The sequence below is a fragment of the Bidens hawaiensis genome, unplaced genomic scaffold, assembly GCF_021521415.1.
Source record: "Bidens hawaiensis isolate Kalapana, Puna unplaced genomic scaffold, B.hawaiensis_p1.1 tig00031477_1, whole genome shotgun sequence".
Lineage (NCBI taxonomy): Eukaryota > Viridiplantae > Streptophyta > Magnoliopsida > Asterales > Asteraceae > Bidens > Bidens hawaiensis.
The window spans coordinates 100,831-122,397 of NW_027495308.1; the positions used below are offsets into that span (position 1 = coordinate 100,831).

General features: G+C 35.4%; 1 protein-coding gene across 1 annotated transcript; it reads right to left on the minus strand.

Annotated features, from left to right (window-relative positions):
• Positions 1 to 17,505: 17,505 nt before the first annotated feature.
• LOC143582172 (malate dehydrogenase, cytoplasmic-like) lies at positions 17,506 to 19,681 on the minus strand. Its single transcript, XM_077064797.1, has 5 exons — positions 19,468 to 19,681; positions 19,215 to 19,387; positions 18,193 to 18,470; positions 17,974 to 18,109; positions 17,506 to 17,553 (listed from the first exon to the last, which is right to left on the minus strand). Exons 1-5 carry the CDS (start codon positions 19,580 to 19,582, stop codon positions 17,506 to 17,508), a joined length of 750 nt encoding a protein of 249 aa, XP_076920912.1. The 5' UTR covers positions 19,583 to 19,681.
• Positions 19,682 to 21,567: the final 1,886 nt, after the last annotated feature.

Consider the following 21,567-nt stretch of genomic DNA (forward strand, 5'->3'; position numbering starts at 1 on the left):
AGTTGGGTCCACATCTGCGTCACCATCTGATTCAGCGCCCAATTTGTGATTGACGCAGATTGGAGTGTCATATGGAGAACTTTCCTCCATCTTGAATCTCTTCAGCATCATGAACGTACTTCGTCTGATGAATGAACATCCCGTCCTTCTTCTGATCAACCTGCAATCCTAGAAAGAAAGTTAGTTCACCCATAGCACTCATCTCGAACCTCTTCTTCATGACAGCCTCAAAATCCTGACACATGGATACTCTTGATGCAGCAAATATGATATCATCCACGTAGACTTGAACTAGCAGGAAGTCACTTCCTTCTCTCTTCACAAACAAAGTACTGTCGATCAATCCTCTTTCAAAACCATTTTCCAGCAAGTAGTCTGATAACGTTGAATACCAGGCACGAGGTGCCTGATGTAATCCATACAGCGCCTTGCTCAACTTGTATACGTGATCAGGAAAGTCTGGGTCAGGAAAACCCGGAGGTTGCTCAACATACACAACCTCATCAACTTTCCCATTTAGGAACGCGCTCTTCACGTCCAACTGAAATACCTTCATCTTTTTAAAAGAAGCAAATGCCAAAAACAATCTAATCGCCTCCAACCGGGCGACAGGAGCGAACACCTCATTGTAATCAATACCCTCTTGCTGATTAAAACCTTTAACAACCAGCCTCGCCTTATTTCGAGTGATAATTCCCTTATCATCTCTCTTGCACTTGAACACCCATTTTGTGCCTATAGCATGCACATTCTTTGGTTTTTCAACCAAAGTCCAAACTTCCATCTTTTCGAACTGAGCCAACTCTTCTTGCATGGCTTCGACCCACGAGCTGTCCTTTAAAGCCATTTGATAATTCTTTGGTTCAATCTGGCTTATAAAGCAAGAGTACAAACATTCGTTCAGTATACCCGTTTCCTTAATGCTTGTATAAACACAGGTGTGCTCATTCAAGCTACTTCTGGTTTGTACACTGGAGGACACATCACCTATAATATTCTCCAATGGGTGATCTTTGTGTATTCTCGTGGTCGGAACTGAACCGACATGCAAATTATCTTCCAAATTTGAAGAGATCTCATCAATGGTTGTTTCTGACTGAGAGTGAAAAGGATTAATAAAGTGGAAGGTTGAGATTTCTCAATCAGCTGTTGTTGCAATATATTCTCTTCCTCATCAAGTATCATCTTCGTCACCGCTCTTTCATCTTCTTCAGAAATTTCCAAATCAGGTACGTTAAACGACTTAAAAAGCTTAACATAGTCGAAAAGCTCAGCAGGTCCATTGCTTGGTTTTGGCGATTGGTAACTAGTTATGTCGGTGTTACAAACCACCTCCACCTTGCAAGTCGACGTATTGAAGACCCGTCTGTTGGGAGTCCCAACAACATAACCGACTAGGATTCCCTCATCGGCTACTTCACCAAATTTCGAATTAGTCTTCAGAATCGAACAAGGAGACCCAAATGGTTCAAGACCGCACAAGTTGGGCTTCCTTCCATGCATAAGCTCGTAACAAGTTTTTCCAAGTCTCTTAACGGTTAACACCCTATTCAGAACATAGCAGGCTGTAGCAAACGCTTCAGCCCAGAACATCACAGGAAGCTTCGAGTCTGCCAGCATAGTTCTGGCTCCTTCAATTAACGTTCGGTTCTTCCTTTCAGCCACTCCATTCTGTTGCGGAGTATACGGAGCGCTGTATTGATGTTCAATTCCTTTCTGAAGACAGAAGATTTCCATTTCAAAGTTCTTGAACTCTGTCCCATTGTCACTTCTGATGTATTTAATTGATTTACTCATGACGTTCTCAACCTTAGTAATTAGATTCTTCACCATTTGAGCCGTCTCATCTTTAGATTTCAGAAAATATACCCACGAATATCGCGAGTAGTCATCAGTGATCACCAAGCAGTAAGAAGTACCTCCTAGACTTTTTACATTCACGGGACCGAAGAGATCCATATGAAGTAGTTCTAGAGTACCGGCAATTGAATTGATCTTTTTGGTGAGATGGGATTTCTTGTGTTGTTTTCCCTTCTTGCATGCTATGCATTTGTCTTCAAAGTTAAAACTTTTTAAGGGAACGCCCATCACAAGCCCATTCTTGACAATGAAGTTCATCTTCCGAAGATGAATGTGTCCCATTCTCCTGTGCCATAATTCTGATTCTGATTCGCTTGCTTTTGTCATTAAACAAGATTCTCCGGTGGCCATTTCAGTAGACCTCATATCCATCACATATGTATTCGTTTCACGTGGAGCTTTCATAACTATCCATTCGTCTGGTATCTGAAAACCAGGCTTTAATACGATCGCTTCGTTCTTCGTGAAATGGACAGTGTAATCTTTATCACAAATCTGCGACACACTCAGCAGATTGTGCTTTAATTCCTCCACAAAATTCACATTCTCCAATGTCATTCTCCCATTCGACACTGTTCCTCTACCAGTGATCCTTCCTCCGCTCTCACCAGCAAAACTAACTCTTGCACCCTGAACAGGTTTTAAGTCTTGCAACAAGTGTTTGTTGCCCGTCATGTGCCGGGAACAGCCGCTATCTACAATCCAAAGACTGTTGGCAGCCCTGTTCAACTGTTCCTGCACAATAAAACAAAGAGTTAGAATCTTGGGACCCAAGACCAATTGGTCTTGGATCAATACGTCCCGTACCCTGGCTTTCTCAAGTTAGCATCAGGATAATTTCTGTAAGTCCTGTTAGGAAATCTCCTTGCAGATTGAGTGTAATGCCTCCCAAACCTATATGAATTGAAAGTGTTATATCTTGTGGTTTGGTTGAAAAACTGAGGTTTGTTTTTATAAAAACTTGAATTAGTTACATTTTGGCACTTTGAAAAGTTTTCATTTTTAGCAGTAACAAAATGACGCTTATCCTCAGTTTTATTTGGCCTCACACCTCTGAATCTCGGCTTCAGAGGGCAATCTGCAACTAGATGTCCTAATTTGTTACATCTAAAGCAACACCGACTCTCCTTTTTCTTGTCAAATGTTGGTTTGGATGTAGAGGCAGTGTTACCAGCCGTTCGTCTCACATAAGGTGGGACGTACGGATTGAGTGGAGAACTCTTTTTAGAAATGTTATTTTTATCTCCACCGGTGGGTAACCCTACCTTCTCTTTTGTCTGACCAGATTCAGACAACTTATCCGATTCCGATGAGACTGGACTCGAGACAGAAACTTTCACATTTGAGACAGGCGAACTCGTTTCGCCACAGCGAACACTTGGTTCTATATTTGTAACCTTGATGGGAGTTGTCTGAGTAACCTCGAAATCAACAGATTTCTGAACACTCGGATTATAAGTATAGTTGTGGTTAAAGGGTGGTGGAACCTCGTGATAACCGATTCCTCCCCTCTTTGCAGAGGTACCTTGATCACTCACGAGGTGATCAAGGATGGCCGAGGAATTCCTGAACTGCTCAAGTTTGCGGTTCAGTTCCACCACCTTCACCTGGTGGTCAGCAATCTGTTTATCCCGATCAGCAATCAATTTAGTTTTTTCTTCTAAAACTTCATAACTAAGATCAATTATTTCAATTTTCTCAGCAAGTTTAGTTTTTAAGCTTTGAATGTCTTTTTCACATGCTTTTATCTTAATTTTATAACTGTTTTCTCTTGCTTTCGTAAAATGGTGATCTTCTTTAATAGTTTTAAAATCAGCATCTAAACGGACGTACTGATCAGTTATTGTTGTTAGTTGCTCAGACAAATTCTCACAACTAGTGCAAATATTCTTATTACTTACCTCGGAGCGATTGTCCTTGTCATCTGCCATGAAAGCTGTTTCTTCTTCAGTAGCTTTCTCATTTCCATCAACCTTCTCACATTCTTCAACTTCAGCCTCAGCCATGTTCGCTTGCTCACCAGATTCATTTGAATGCAGGTTCCAGTTGTACTCACCTGCTTCTCTGGTCAACATGGCATTAATCTCTCTGTTAACTCCAGAGTGTTGTGTAGGCTGACCTTGTCCTCGTTCAACCCTCTCATTTCTACATTCTTTGGCAAAGTGCCCGTATTGTTGACAATTATAGCACCTTACCTTAGATTTGTCGAATCCAGGCCTACCACCAACAAACTTTCTCCCAGTTTTCTTCATAAACCGTTTAACTCGCCTCACAATCATTGCCATTTGCCATTGCAAATCCATCTCCTCCAGATCATCAGCATCGATCTGGTCGTAATCCTCATCCAGAACAGCAGGGTCCACAATCTTCCCCTGGATGTAGTTTTCATAGGAAGCAATAAATGATGCATAGACTGCAAACTGCTCTTCAGCAGATTTTACACTCATAGGCATCTTGGAATAATTATTGCTTGAGGCATTTGCAGAGAAACCACTTGTGGATGCTTGAGGCTTTGAAGTACTTGATCCTCCAGCAACGAAACAGACATCACCGTTCAAGTTCACAGAAACGTTTCCTTCATGAGAAGAGTCAGGACCTGACTCCCCTTTTGAGTAAAAAGCAGCAGATTCAGGCCTCGAACTTGAGTCTGAGTTAACCTTTGCACCATACATACCAGGGTCTTGTATCTGATCTGTTGGTGTTTCTTTTCGAACCATATTAAGCTCATAAGTTCTGAGCTTGTTTACTGCCGTTTCCAGATCATAATTAGGAAAGTCTCTGTCTTCCCTCATAAGAACGGTGTACATTTCCCACTTCGGTGGGAGAGCATCGAGAAGCTTTTCAACGATCTCTTCTTCTCGGTAAGCAATCGAATAATTGTTAAGCTCTGTCATTAGATGATAGTATCTGGTGATAATATCATCCAGTGATTCGTTCTTCAAATATTTGAAAACGGAGAACTGGGTCTTTAAAAGTTTGATCTTCGATGCACGGATACCCACGTTCCCCTCGAATCTATTTTCCAGAGCATCCCAAAGCTCTCTCGCAGAAGTGTACTTTCGGAACGTATGGAGAACCTCTTGAGGAAGTGCCATTGTTATAGCAGCATGGGCCTTGCTCTCGGCCTCATACATTTTCTTTTCTTCGTCCTCCATTTTGCTATACTTCTTAACCACATCACGACCTTCGTATTGCATAGTTGGGGGGATATATCCATCCTGGATGCACACCCACATTTTTGCATCCTGGTATCTAATGTATTGGATGAATCTGTCCTTCCATGCCACGAAGTCAGTTCCTTTCATTAACCTCGGGGCCTTAGTGGCTGACCCCGCTTCTACTTCCATCTTGACTAAATCGGAGATGTTAATTGACGACATCTTTGCGAAAACCCGAAAACCCGAAAATTTAAAAAAAATCTTCCAAACAGCACAGTAGGCGAAGTTAAGAATAACTTCGCTTGAAAGTTAACTTCGCTGGAAAGTGTAACTTCGCTGGGTCTTAAATTCGCTTGACTGGGCGAAGTTAAGAATAACTTCGCTTAGGATGAGCGAACTTAGGAGGTAAGCGAACTTGGATGGTAAGCGAAGTTGAGGATAACTTCGCTTAGGCGAACTTAGGAGGTAGGCGAAGTTGTGGTTAACTTCGCTTAATCCTTATATCTTCGCAGAAACCCTACTTCCAGTGACGGCAACTTCGCCTGAAGAACGGTAACTTCGCCCGATGAACAAGGAAACTGTTCAGATCTGATTTCGTCAATCTAGCAGTTTCCGATCGATGTAATGGCTTGAAAATGACTGTCAAACACGAGTATAACACAATCCCAATAAAAACACGTCCCGCGAATAGGTCAAACGAGACGTTTTCTACACCCGCGTGAAATCCCGAACCTCACAATCGAGCCGATGGCTCTGATACCAATTGTAGGCTCCTGGACGGATCGTACACGGGATGTCGCTATCTGCGCAGGTGCGGAATCCCTGCGTAGTTAGATACGAGTGCAGAATATGTAAATCAAACACACGAGCAATGAACGAACACGTTATATTGATAACCGAACATGTGACTCGAGGTCACTATTACAGACACAGACTAGCAAACACGTAACACTTGAACTGAACAACTCAAACGAAAACCTAACCAACCACTTAAACTGTTACAGCGAACAGTTTAAATAGACACGACAACTTCGCCTCAGGTGAAGTTGTCTTTAACTTCGCTTGTTCAACAAGTTCGCCTGAGCGAACTTGTTGACAACTTCGCTTGTTACAAAAACATAAACATAATCATAAACATAATTACATTACAGACTCGATTACAAATGCTAGACTATGAACTACTGACACACATGTACCAACAAGTGTCGATATCTAAATTTATTTGTTCACAACAATCGTACACAAATAATTCAAATGAAAAATAAATTAATACAACATTTAAACTTTTATAACTTTAGCCTAAAGTCCAAACTACTTCTTCACTTCATATAACAACAAACATTATGCGTAATTTTTTTTTGTCAACAACACATGTTGAGCGAGTAACCACAGTTAAGTATAAATATAATAATAATAATAATAATAATAATATTGAGAAGTAAACAATTCCTTGTGTATGTGCATACCATCAATTAATATAAACAAGTATACGTGTCTTTTCGATTATGCGCTAGAGTTCGGACATGTCTACTCGAATGAGTTCGCTACCAATAAACAACATAAAATAAAAGTGTCGTTTCCCCTTGAACCTAACGGTGTCGAGTTACTCCGACGGCGTATTATCATACTTTAAGACGAGTTCACAAACCAACTGAGTTGGACTGATATTTTGATATGGATTAGTTCTGATTAATTATAAACACATGCCTATGATTATCCCCAAATCTATATAAAACCTAGTTTTTTATTAAGCCCCAATTGGTAAATGATTGCCCTTTGTAGATTGAAATTGATAGAAGGCTTTGATTACTCGACTAAAGCTGATTTAAAAACACCAAACAATTACTAGATATGGGTTCATATTGAAAGAGAACGACGACTTAGGGTTTCCAGTATGAACACTACACAACTCGTGAACACTACACAACTCTTGATCTTAAACGGGTTATGAGGTTAAATTTATATAGGGCTTTGATTCGTGATGATGTAGTGATGGTGTATGACGAGTTAATTGAATTATCGATGAGTATTTATAGGGTTTTAAGGTTGAAGGAAGCTGCTGGTTGTGTTATCGGAATTTGGTGCCAATGGATTGTAATTTAACATAATTAGATGATGTTTTAAAGCGCAATCAATCAATTAATGATTTGGATGACCAATTCCGTGATTCCCGGCTTAGATTGTGGATCGAAAATTCAAAGAAAGTGTCACACCCTCAAAATCCACTAACAGAGTTTTACCGTCAGAGGGTGTGAACTAACAGGATCGGAATCATTAGTTATAATCAAACCATAAAACAAAGTTTCAAAACCATGAAAACGTTTACGAGTATTTAAATGCGAAAGCGTAAAAACCATGAAATAAATGTTGCGCCACGCAGGACGACTTAAACCAAATGATAACAGTTTTAAAAATAGTTTGCATAACAAAAGCGTTTCAAGCAATGCATGATCCTATACCGCGCGCCCGCCTCGGCTACCTGAGAATAACATACTAAAAGTGTCAACACGGGGTTGGTGAGTTCACAAGTTTATATAAAATAAAGCGTTTAGCGTTTTGCGTTCAGCGTTTTGCGTTACCAGATAGTGTTATGTCAATTATATATCTATAGGTAGCTAGCCTATAAAACAAGTATTACTAAGTGTTCGACACCGAAGCTGACTGTTTATCATTGCCTTGCCACCAGGTCTATCCCGACCATGGTATGTGTTTAGCCAAAATTACACCCACTCGACCTCCAGTCGAGTTTAGCGTTGGGTGGGGTTTGTCAAACCCAGTAGTACTACTCAACAATGACTCGCTATTATCCAATATTAAACGGTTCGATGTGAATGAAGGACTTTAGTTATTGCGTTTGCCACTTAGTCTTTACAAGTGATATATAATTTAAATTAACAAAATCTTAAATGCGTTTTCGGAGTATGTTATCTCCCCAAGTGAAAAGCGTTTGAAAATAGTTTAGAGGGGTAAGTGAACTCACTGTTTGCGAAGAATTCCCAAAATAAATCACCAAATGATGCGCGTCACAGAAAAACTCTCTCTAGCGTTCTAAAACAACAAAGAGATTTTTCTAAGTGTCGGAACTATTATCGAGTCTCTAGACCCGGCACATAATACCTATGCACACAATGTGTTTCGTGTTTCGTTTGTGAATCATGTGTGATTTTAACAAGTACATTTGTGATACATTACATGTGTGAGCAACTATTTACGTGTCATGTATTAATAATGTACATCACTAGCAATTACTCCCCGTGAGGGCAATTTGGTCAACACATAACAATTAACTAGCAATTATTCCCCACAAGGGCAATTTGGTCAAAACACGACAATTAATTAGCAATCATTCCCCTCAAGGGCAATTTGGTCAAAACACAACAATTAATTAGCAATTACCATGTTTCATGCAACTTTTACAAAATTCAGCAACTAGTTTCTTAACGATAGAATCCTACTTGTAAAACTAGTCTATTCCACCGATCATTGCATCTCAATTAATTTACCAAAAATCATCACAAAAGCATATATATATTAGGTTTCCAGAACATATTTTATTTTATTTTTATTCCACATAGGTTTCTCACAATGATCAAAACATTACAGCAAACTCATAACAGTCAAATTCATGCGCAACAGAATGTTATTTGAAATTCCCGTTAAATGAAAAATCCAACAAATGCAAGACCAATTGGGTTAGGTTCTTAACTCAACAAGTTAACTTCCAGAAGTGGAACCAACCCAATTGGTCTCGTAGTTCATGAGATATAACATTTACAAAACAACCTAACAGCAGGTCTAACAACTCAGCTTTGCACAACGTTTTTGTAAAATCATAAAAGTTAACTTTTACACGTCCAAAAATTGAAAATTTATATTATTTAGAAACTAGACTCAACCTAGTTTACTGTAGTATCAATAATCTCAACCAATTTTCACATTTACTCCCCGTTACAGTCAATTAAACATCAATAACACAATCTGTCCAGAAACTGTTTGCATCCAAACTCAACATATTAACTATCTATGGACCATAATTCATTCATATAACACTCTAGACTCCATAATCACTATCCATGCACATCAATTACACATTACATACATGATTAGGGTTTTTGTTTGAACTCAAATCAAAGACACAAACAATTAACATGTAACAATATCAATTCTAGTTATCAAATCATCATCAATACATCATCAAATCAAACAAAATCATATGAACACAATAACATATAGAAATCGGACCTAGGGTTTATAATTAACCCATTGAAAATCGAAAATTAAACATAGAGGATGCATAGAATAGTTGTTTATACCTTCCTAGCACCTTAATCTTCAATCAAAAGCTTGAAAGATTGTTTGTATGTGTGTATATGAGGCCGATCGCAAGGGGGGGGGGCTTAGAGCTGCCGTCGGGTTTGGGAGGGAGAGTAAGAGTGTTAGGGTTTTAGTTTATGTTATTATTTATAATAACATGTTACACTTTAGTCCCTCAACTTCCAAATGTTACTTTTCTAGCTTAAATAACTAGTTCTAGCACATTGAGTTAACGTTTATACCATGTTATCACATAACACATAAGTCTAACACATAATTATCACATAATTATTGTTTTGACATTTTTCGTTTATTCACCAATCGTTTGCGTCAACTCGTTTGCGTTTCGGTGCAATTCCCGAAAGACTACACATGTAGTAAGTGTTAAGCGTCATTTAAACCCTAGTTTAAATGTAATGAGGTGTGCGTTATAGATTCCGTGATCTTTAAGTTTGAATTGACGGAGTTGAGTTAACGGAGTTAACCTGAAATTGACGTTTGTCACAGAAAGGAGGGAGAAGAGCAATGGCGGGCAGAAGAAAGAAGAAAGGGATTTTTATTTTTTTTTGAAAATTTGTCATTTAGTCATCGAAGTAAGTTTGGCTATGCATGATAAAACCAAAACATGGTTCAAGGTGGGCTTTTTTGCAATAAATTAATAGATTAATTTTTTTTTAACGAACAAAATTAAAACAATAATTCATCGTCTATAACGAACATTTGATTAATAAATAAATACAATAATAATAACAAGAAAAACTTTAACTATGCCTTAGTTTAGCGTCCGAAAATTGACGAATGTTACAGTATTCACAACTTTTTGGAAATTTCGTCTCGAAATTATAATAAAAGAAAAAATAAAAATAAATCAAAATACTAAATCATTTCCGTATTTAAACCAAACAACATAGATGTTCGAGTGATCCGAAAAACGATACAAATGGGTAAGATGACAAATCCTTTTATATATAAAATGTACCAGCGGCGTATCCACTATGATCTTGTCTTATTTATATCATTTGTATCGTTGTCATATAGTCCCTTGGTTCTGAGTTGTTTACTCACCATCGTACCTACTATGACTTTCATGCGAGGATTTTAGTAATCATGTGTACACTCATAATTATTTATTTCATCGCATTTTCTGCATCTATTGTTCCGTTGGGTATTTTAAAATCATACACAACGTGTATTAGAAAATCTTTTGAAAATTAGGGTAAAACCTTGACTAAACAAAATTGACGGTCATCTACGAAATAATTGAATAAGCTCAAATATCGAAATTTTTATAATTAGCGTATCTACCTATATTATTAAAACAATAGTGTTTTTGGACACATGACATCTTCTTATTGGTCCAACCATATTGCTTCTATATATAACAAGCACTTCTTTGATTTTCTTCACAATTAAATAATTCAAAAATAAAATAAAATATCAAGCCTTTATAGATTTTCTTCACATTTAAATTATTCAAAATTCATATTGAATGTCAACTTATATCATATGGCAATTATTATATAGTATAATTACAAAGTTTGGTGCCGCAAAGTCCCGACTGGGCAACTTTGCGGCACCCTACTGGTCCCTTTTAGTTTGTTTTAGTTTCAGTCCGTAACAAGCGTAACGAAAACTGGCCGAACACTTATTGGTCCTTTTTTGTTTGTTTTAGTTTCGGTGCGTAATAAACGTAACGAATGTCAATTTTGTTTTGTTTTAGTTCTAGTACCGTAACAAACGTTGCTAAAACCAACCGAATGCCGATTTTGTTTTTCGTTTTTGTTTTAGTTTTGATATCGTAACGAACGTGATAGAAATAACCGAATTTGCGTAGATTCACCGTCTAAACGCCCGAGATTGACAACGGTAGTATCTTAACAACGACTGAGTTTTACCGGCCGATGCCACTTAGTCCACCTCAAATTTTATTATCTTTTGTTTTATTTTGGCCTTAGTTCTGGTAGAATAACACATGTGACTGAAACCGACCAAGTTCGTGTCGACTTACCACCTCAACCCTTATGACCGATAACTCTTGGGTTTTACTAATCTATCCCGGCGCAACGCGCCGGGTAAAACACTAGTTAGACATATTTTTAAATCATAGTCAATACATTAACTATCTTTAAATACATTTTTATGGCCATTAAATTATAGCATCAATTTTAATATGTTTGTTATGGTTTTTTTTAAATGCTTAATTAATTTATGAATTCCTTTTGTTTAACTCATACAATATTTTAAACTACAAAATAATATATTCCAATATTAAGAAGTTAATCAATTAATTTTCCTTAATCAATTGTCCAGCTAAATAAAAGGTATTGCTTTTAAACAAATTCCATTTATACCATGTATGAAAATAACTTATCCTTGAAATGATTTCATAATACTAGTATTTATTGCACGTCTTTACATATATCGATTAAAAAAATTCTTGATTTATCATATTAATCATTCTGAATTGTAATTCTTATAAAATGAATGATTATTATTCACTCATACACAATATTGGAGTTTCTGTATACACTATCCCAATGCCCATTTTTTATTATTTTATGACGTCTCAAGTTAGTTGATATTTTTCTTATTCGGTACTGTAAGATATGTTGTTTATGTTTTCCCTTTAATATCTGTAATGTTCATCTATTTAATATGTTTATGGAACACTAAAACAATATAACATATTTTCACGCATCACACATGTAGTTATATTGAATGAAGAAAGAGAACAAAGAGTAGTTTGGACCTTAGGTTGCCATGACGAATAAAGAAGACATTTATTTTTAAATTTATTTATGTTTTGAATAGTTATTTGTAACGATATTTCTTTTGAGAAAATGTTTGTGCTTGCGTACTTGATATATGAAATGGATAATTTATATATTAACATGTGTAATTTAATAAGTGTCTTTGAGCTATGATACAATATTGTCGCGCTCCAGCATGTTCCGCTGTAGGTTGGGGTGCGACAATTTTGAAACATGTATATCCATTTAAAAGTAACTAAAACTGCCCCAATTGACAATCCATTTAACTTAAAATACTCAAACTGCAGCATTATAAAAATATGCATACCCATTTAAAGGTAACAAAAAATTGCACCATTTTTAAACATATGCAACACTATTCCGAAATTAAAATATGCATATCCATTTAAAGGTAACAAAAATTGCACTATTTTTAAACATATGCAACACTATTCCAAATTTGTAGCCAAACCCAAACAAAATCTACAAATGACCCAAAATAGACTGTCAAAACGGTTGCAACTTTGATGTTAGCAGAGTTACCAAAGTTGATTCTTGTTATGAAAACAAGTGGTCGATAAATAATTTATCCCTGCAAAAACAACATAAATTATCAACACATCTCCAAGATTACATACATAATTATATGATATTGAATTTCATATATACTGAAACTTAAAATCAGGGGCGGATACAACTTGTACCTAGGGTGGGCCGATGCCCACCGTCCAGCCGCCGGAATGCCGCATTTGTAGGCGCGCATTAGTATATTATGACTTAACAGTCAGTCTATGCCCATCGTCCTGCAGCCGTTCGTGCCCACCGTCGGTTACCGTTATCGTCAAATTTACAAAGAAGTTTTGAGTTGCGGTGGTCCGACAATGTTGTACGTGGAAGGTGAAGACAAGAAAGATAATGGGGGAGACTTAAATGCCTTTTGTTTGTTAGTTTTTAGTGCAAATATGAATTGTAACAATATATTATTTAACTAAAAGACCCAACATAATTTTATAATATTATTTTTCCACTGACTGTTATTGTGAACTTACGGGGTGTTATTTTATTAATTTTTTATAATATATTAATAGAACTCTCTACATTTATGTGTTACGTAACAATTATATTATTTATTTTGATATATAATTTTAATTTGTTAAAAAATAACATTATATATATATATTATATATAATGCATCATTCATGGGCAAATTAAGACATCCAATTTTAAGTAATTTACAATTTTTCAAACACATTGTACAACCTTAAATAGGGGCATAATAGACATTCTAACACTAAATTTAACGTTTCTTTCATATTTCTTCAAATTATTTACAACAATGCCCCCTCAACTTTAATAAACATTTGGAAATTTAAAGAATAGTTACCACTTTGATCCCCATCTTTTAACTATATATTATTTATAATTTCACTTTTAACCCAAATTCCCCCACGATTTTTAACCGGTCATAACTTTTTCATACGTTAATATTTTTTTAAAAAAATTGCATTATAAAAACAAGCATTTAATTCTCTTTAATTTGAGTATGATATTGTCATAGTTTGTTTTCAGTTAAAAAAACAACATCTTACGTATAGTCGTTTGTGGTCCGGTTTTGATGGTTTTAAACTAAGCCGTGAGTCAAGCCGTTTTTTGTCATCAAAAACTGAAACCAAACCGTTGAAAATTATAACCCAACAAAAACAAACGATAAACAATGATTAGATTTCGGTTTCATTTGTACTTCGCTACTAAATTGAGTTTAAAATAAGAATTCTTAATCCACGGTTTTAAATGGAACGATGAGCACCCAAAAATCTCTTACGTGATTATTAAGGCCTGTATTTCCCGCTGCATCGCGCGGGCAATCGTTTAGTATATATATATATATTCACTAAATATTCTTCATATATTAAATAAACGGATCCAATTACAATATTATATGTAAAAAGTTTTTTTTGGGAATATAATTTGTTACCCTTCTGTTATCATCAATTACTTTAATAAGTTCACGAAACACATATAAACAAAAAATATATTGTAGCCTACCGATTAAAAGTTTTCGATTTTATCACTTAAGGTAATAAGAGATGGGTCCAAATTGCCACCTAATTATTATATGTTTGTATGATATAAAATATAGAAAGTGTTTTAACTTTTAAAGATGACGTGTAAAATGTCCAAATTTATCCTCACGTGTCCCAAAAGTTCATTCCGCTTTGTGTCTTCAAAATGGTTGACCAGCCTTGTTCTCATTGACCTGACCCACTTTTAACACAATCAATCTTGTGCCCCCCCCCCCCCCCCCCGTAGCAAAAATTCCTGGATCCGCGATTGCTTAAAATCATCAACCCTAACACCCTCAATTGTCTGTAATTATGTATATATCATCTTAAATATTTTATTTAAACCAACGATCTCTTCTTTTTTGACGCAATAATCTGCATCCACAAAAACAAATTAAAGGTTAAGGGCCATTTGTGACACCTCGCATTTTTTAGGTTAATTTCGTTAACACATGCTCCCTAATCCTAGACTTTCATGTATAACATTTCACGAGTCGGTAACGAATCACACACACACACGAGTCCATCCGTACGCGTTGGTGATAAATGTCGAACCCAAAAGCGGTTTCATTATAAACGATTATATATGTGTGTTACTTGACAAATTGCTTTACATGTGTATGCGTGGTTATTTTAACAACAACAACAACAACATGTACAGATCATGTTTCTTATCTCATATACGTTGTTTAAAAAGAAAATTCCTAAAAACTTAAATCACATAAATCAAACTGTCATTTCAAAGCAAAACCCTAGAGCTCTTTCTCTTGGGTCGTTTGGGAAGCTTTGGGGTGCATAGGAGGTGCTAGGGTTCGTGTATTATAGAAGTAATCGCGAGTTGTAAGTAACCACCTCTAAATTGTTGCTTTCTTGATTCGTTACATGTTCTTGTGATGTTAAACGAAGCATGCTATGAACAATATCTGTGATAAACATTTTATATGACATGTATGATTGGTGATTAATGATTTACGACGTTAGAATTGATGGAAACATGATTTATTTAGGGTTTATGTTAGATCAGATTCTGGACGAAATTTCACTCGCTTATGGTTTTACATGTAACTTGATGAAGAATGCTTAGTTTTGATCGATTCTTGATTTCATGACGTTCTACTTGAAGTCTTGTTTTCAAAAAGTTATAGTTTGTAATTTTTGGACGGGTTCTTGATAGTTTTTATAATTTTACAAATTCATATGCCGAATCTGACTGGTAAGGTGGGATCCTGACCTACAGTCCCGACGTTGTAACTTGATGGTGACAAAGCCAAATGGGTTAATTCCACTTCTGAGAGTTTCTATTTTGAGTCAGGAAGTTAACCCAATTGGACTTGTTTGATTTAGTTTGGTTTGAAGTTCTAGACAAGTTTATACTTTTTGTTGCGCATACTGATGTAAAATTTGTACCTTCTGTGACGGCCGAATTATTGTGAATGTTTTACACAAATAAAAAATATAATAAACATATGTTGATAAACCAAATTTATGCGTTTTTTTGTGGTAATTTTTATGGAATTTATTATAAAGGGATGTCTACTTATAAATTAGTTTCCGCATGCGAGAATCTGTCTCTGGAGATTCTTGAACAGATTTGAAATAATTGATAACTGCTTTATGTTCGGATGATGTTGTGAGATAGGATGCATGTTAGAATAATTGGAAACATTCGAAATTAATGTTAATCACCAACGAGTTGTCGGGTCAGGTCCATGTTTGTGTGTGCGGGTCGCTACGCGAGTCTTAGGGAGTCGTATTGTTAAACACATCCTCATCGCTTAATGCTTGTACTAGGTATTGGTTAGACGGGCACACTTTCTTTCGTTAAGCTTGTTCGCGGAATCTCTTCTGAATACTTAAGGTGAGTTCATACTTTTCATACATGTTTTCGGGGAGAAAACCAAACTACTTTGATACATGTTTTCGGGGAGAAAACACATACTTGTTTTTATACTGGTTTTCTGGAGAAAAATGCAGTGGCATACTACAGATTTTTTTGGTAATTTCTTATTTATATTACAAGTTTATACTATATGCTTTTATATCACTGAAAGTCCTTACATTACTTGAACCGATAGGATGAGATCGCGGGGTTATATTGAGTAGTACTGCTGGGTTTGACAAACTCCACTCGGGCTAGTCGCGCTAGCACAACTGTGATGTCGTAAAACGAGTGTTTTATTTACCTAACTATTATACGCCAATGTCGGTGATATACCTGGTAAGAAGGCATACATACAGTCAACTTCGGTTCAACCGTCTAGTAGCTTGTAAATGGGCTAGCTACCCTGTGAAAAATCTACTTATGCATATTATACTTGTTTTTTTTCTTCGTAATTAGAACTTATGAACTCACCAACCATGTGTTGACACTTGAGTTTTGATACTTGCCCAGGTCGCTAGGTAATGCTAGGGAGCACGTAGCATGCTGCTTGGAGTTTTTATTAATTGCATGAACTTCATTTCATTTTTCTTTAAGACTTATAGGTTGTGCATGTTTGGGCACGTGTTACTTGTTTTTAAAATTGTTTATCCTTTACGCTTCCGTAAGACTTTGAACTATTTGTTTTTTTAACTCGTGCTTTGACGAAAGTTAGACCACGTGTTAAATATTTTATGTGTGTTGGTTTGGTATGACGAATGGTTAAGATCCTGGTGTGTCACGCGCCTCGCGGTAAAACCCCGCTAATAGAAATTTGAGGGTGTGACACCATTGACTAACTGATTTGGTAAGTCAAATAAACTTGTCAAACATAATGACAACCAACCCATCTATGGGTGCATAAATGGTATTATTAACTTTTAATTAAGCCTACGTTGTGTGAAGGCTGGCGTAGGCTTCTTCGTTAGAACAACTTTAACCCAAGTCCCCCACCTAACTGTTGTATACAGTTGCGTGTCAATTCAAGTTTTAGCAACGACTGCAACCTCTCTCTAGATAGACAATAAAATTTTCATAGATATATTTCAAGTATGGGTTATAAAAAAATGGCTGACACGCTACAAAAATGTCGGTCATAGCTAACATGATATTTTAGGCTAATTAAAAATAGAGTTTCATTTACAAGTTCAAATATCGAATACGGGCCAAACATAACTAAAAGTGTCTCATAATTTATATTTTGGGTACAACTTTTGGTTTAGGCTATTATTTATTAACTTACTAATATATATTTATATTTACATTTTTATATATTTGCAATCGAAGTGCATTTTCGGTATATTCTCAAAACATGCTAAAATTTTCTACTGTGAAAATTTTGGAAAAGTGTGAAAAAGAGATTAAGGAAATGATATAAATATAAATTAATATATATTTGCAATCGAAGTGCATTTTCGGTACATTTTTATATATTTGCAATCTCATTTTCGGTATATTTGCAATTGAACTCCCATTGACACCCATGTTCCCTAGCTCCCAAAAGTGTGAAAAAGAGATTAAGGAAATGATATAAATATAAATTAATATATACACAGCGTTCGTTTTAGTATATGTTGTGAACCGGAAGAATTGTATGATGCATTTGTAGCCATTGCTTTAAATGTGATACGAAGTACGGTTATGTACGTAACCGCCTTTGTTTCACTCTCTCACCATTTTCTATTATCTTTTATGCACTAGGTACAAGTCTATCATGCGATTCTTACGTTTCTCAACATAAATTTTGTTCTAAAACGGATGTGCTCTACACAACATTGAATATTAGCCATTTTCTTATATCTTAAAAGTTTTTAAGATGAAAAATCAATGCTTTATTTTTTGTTCTTCCTGTTCTCATAAAAAACCTAGACCCCCTCCCCATCCCCAAACATATACACACGAGATCATACCTTTGGTGTACCGAGAACCCAATCACGCATATGATCACACACAACGCTTGCAGTAGAAAACGAACTAGACAACCTCCGAGCTTTAATTATAGCCTCACCTCTGTGTTGCACATTTGTGATGAACTCGGTATTCAACCTGAAACATATTCATCAACATTCTAAACTTAAAAACATACTTAAGATTTGTATTCAAGAAAAATAAATTAAATGAAGAGCTACCATTGATCATCAGAAATAAGTTCTCTCAATGGTTTATGTCCCGCCCCAATATCAACAGTAGCATGATTAGCGTCTGGATATAAATTTGACGAGTGATTTCCCCAAATTATAACATTTCTTACATCACCAACATGCACAATAAGAGCCTCGGATATCTGGTTTAATGCACGGTTATGATCGAGTCTAGTGAGGGATGTGATGTTCTCATCCAGGATCAAAGGTGCAAATTCTTTTAAGATTAATGCATTTGTATTTGCTGGATGAGCTACCACAAGCACCTGTGTAATATCTAATATCATATCACACGAGTAAAATAAAAAACTACCTAAAAAGCAGGGGCGCATAAAACCGAATAAAATGAGTATACTGAAAAAACTGACATAACCAAACCCAACCCAAAACGATGGTTTGGTTTTATGTTTTCCCAAGAACCTTATGGTTTGGTTTTGGTTTTGCATGTACCAAAAAAATCCAACTGAATCCATAAAAACCAAAAAACTAGACTTTTGTTATTAAAACTATAGATTATATTTTTTCTTTTTGAATATCAACTAATTTATAAAAAAATGGATAATAATCAATTACTTAACAAAAGGTTTAGACCCAAAGTTTCATGTTCAAATTCATTATTGTGGCCCTTTTTTTCGGCCCAAAGATTTCAAGGCCAATTGAAACTGAGAAAACCAAACCCACTGTTAAACTAAAAAACTGAACGTTTTTCAAAAAACCCACAAACCGAGTTACCAGTCTTTGATTTGGTTTAAGCCCAAAAACTAACCCATGAACAACCATAGCAAAAAGTTTCCAAAGTCAGTAAATTTTATGGGCAAAACCTTCTATCCGATTTGATTTAAAAACGCTTATTATCATTTAGCAAATCATTCCACTTTCGAAATCATATGTTTCAATCTTATTGTCTTGTTCAAGTTAAAATATTACTCGTTCTGCTTGAACTCGTTTTGATCCACCTTCCAACCCGTCCATTTTACCATCAACAAGTTAACCGAACAGTAGACACAAACATTGCAGTTTGGATCAGCATGTTGCTCCAAAGCCGAAGCTTGAGCCTTGTATATACCAACATTCTTAAATATTAGATCTTTGTTATCCCCTTTCCTATGAGGAAATCCACCTAGCATGATTGCAATGTCAACACCTTGACAGGCTTCAATAACATCGGTTGTTGCAATAACGCCTACAAAATACATTAGATCCAAATTAAAACTGTATACAAACAATTGTACATGAATATCACAATGTATCTTGAAAACTAACCTTTAAGAAGAGGGAATGCTCCATCCATTAATTCCATTTTTACCCCTTTCAAGATTTCTGCAGCAGGCTCAATATCAAGCATGTGTATAATTACAGGTTGATTTGAACCCAACATTTGCCCTCAAGCTATCATCGGTATTAGAGCATTCCCGATTTGACCTGAGACATAATTTTATTATTAATCATTCAAATGCGTTATCTAAAGGATCAAGAAACATATGATTACTTAGAAAGTAGACACTACTACTAGTCAATATTTTGCTCTTTTTTTTTCAGAAAGCTGTGAACTTTGTTGCAAATTATTAATCTTGTCCGAAAGATAATAAATTTACCTTGCTTATAAGATACTGTTAAAAGGAATACCAAATTTGATGGCTTAAAATCAAAATAATCAAATTAAAACACTTAAGATACAATTATATGATTGTAGTTTACTCATATAGAATCTAGGGGTGAGTAAAAAACCGATGAACCGAAACTAAGTTAACTGACAAAACTGCACCGAAATAATCAAACTCACTAATAAGTGGTTAACAAAAATTTTAGCCCAAAAGTTTCTTTTCATCTAAATTCATTATTTACGGCCAGCTTTTTTCATGCCCAAAAATCCGACATCTAAAACCAAAAACGACCCATAATTGAACCCAAGCCATACGTAAATCACAAACTGAAATTTTGGTTTTGGTTTGGTTTGAGCCTAAAACTGACCCATGCACCCCCTAATGGAATCGACAATTTTATAATTTATAAAATAAAATCAAGGACATGCATGCCTGCGGCTCCTGTGACGAGCACAATAAGGGGATCTTTTTCGACATCGACAAAGCTCCATATGTATCGAAACATCTTTTGTGACATATACAAACAAACCAAAACAACCACAACTTTCTGAACCAACTCCAAAGGCTCCATTTGATTAGTTAAAACAATCAACAGTAGACACAATGCAATATGCAATCCGTTTTAGTAAACCAACGTTTAATTATTTATAAAAAATGAATGAGTTAATAGACCAAACTCTCACTTAGACAATTTATCAAAACCTGGTGGGCAAGGTAAAGAAAGCTGAAAACCCTAATTGAGGGATACCAAAGCATAACCCATAAGCCATGCAACATGATTAATGGAGTATGTCTTGAACGGATGTAACTTCATTGTAGAGGAAGGCATAAGATGATCATGAGCATTTGGTAACGTGATAATCAGAATTGGATTCATGATCATGATTCTGAAACTGGAAATCTTGATCAAGTTGTACTGTGGAGTTTAATGATTAAAAAAAATTATAGAAAGAGTGTTGATGGGTTGTGGGTCGATAATTCGAATTGTAACCACTATTTTTATTTGTGTCAGAAACATAATCCTAACCCATATACATTTAAATTTGTGTAATCTTAACATTACTAGTTTAACCAAGCTAAACATGTTAAATGGGTAATAATCAAGATGTAAATGCGTTAAACGGGTTGATGGTTGTAAAAAATGACTTACACGGGTTAGTTAGTTGACCATTAAAAAATATGTTTATTAATATTATTAACCAGAAACGAGAAGAGATTAGGAACGTAGAAATGATGGGTACGTCCTTGTAAATTGTAATCTAAAAAAAATACTGTTTTGTATGTTGGGCCTAAGTAAAAGATTTCTCTGAAATAACATATTTTTTTTATGCTGGGCCTAAGTTATATAATTCACCCAAAGAACATAAAAGAAAATAAAAATAATATATCATTAGAAGTTTCAGTGTAAAATTACAAGAAATAGTAAGAAATAAGCTTACAAGACACGTTTTTCCTACTTTTCTTTGGCTTTTCATTTGAAACCTTACTTATTTATTTTGAACTATTTTTTTATTTATTGAATTACCATTTTATATTATGTCTATACATTTATAATATAAGCATCGTCATGTACGTGTGTGTATATATGTAAGTATTTAAATATTATGTATGCAGGGCCGTCACAAAAAAATAAAATATAAATTTGATAACTTATATATAAAATAAGCAAGTAATACAATAGTAATTGTGATTTCTTTTTTATTAAAAATGGATTGGTGTTGTCTTTTTATTAAAAATACAGTTTTTTATATATATAATT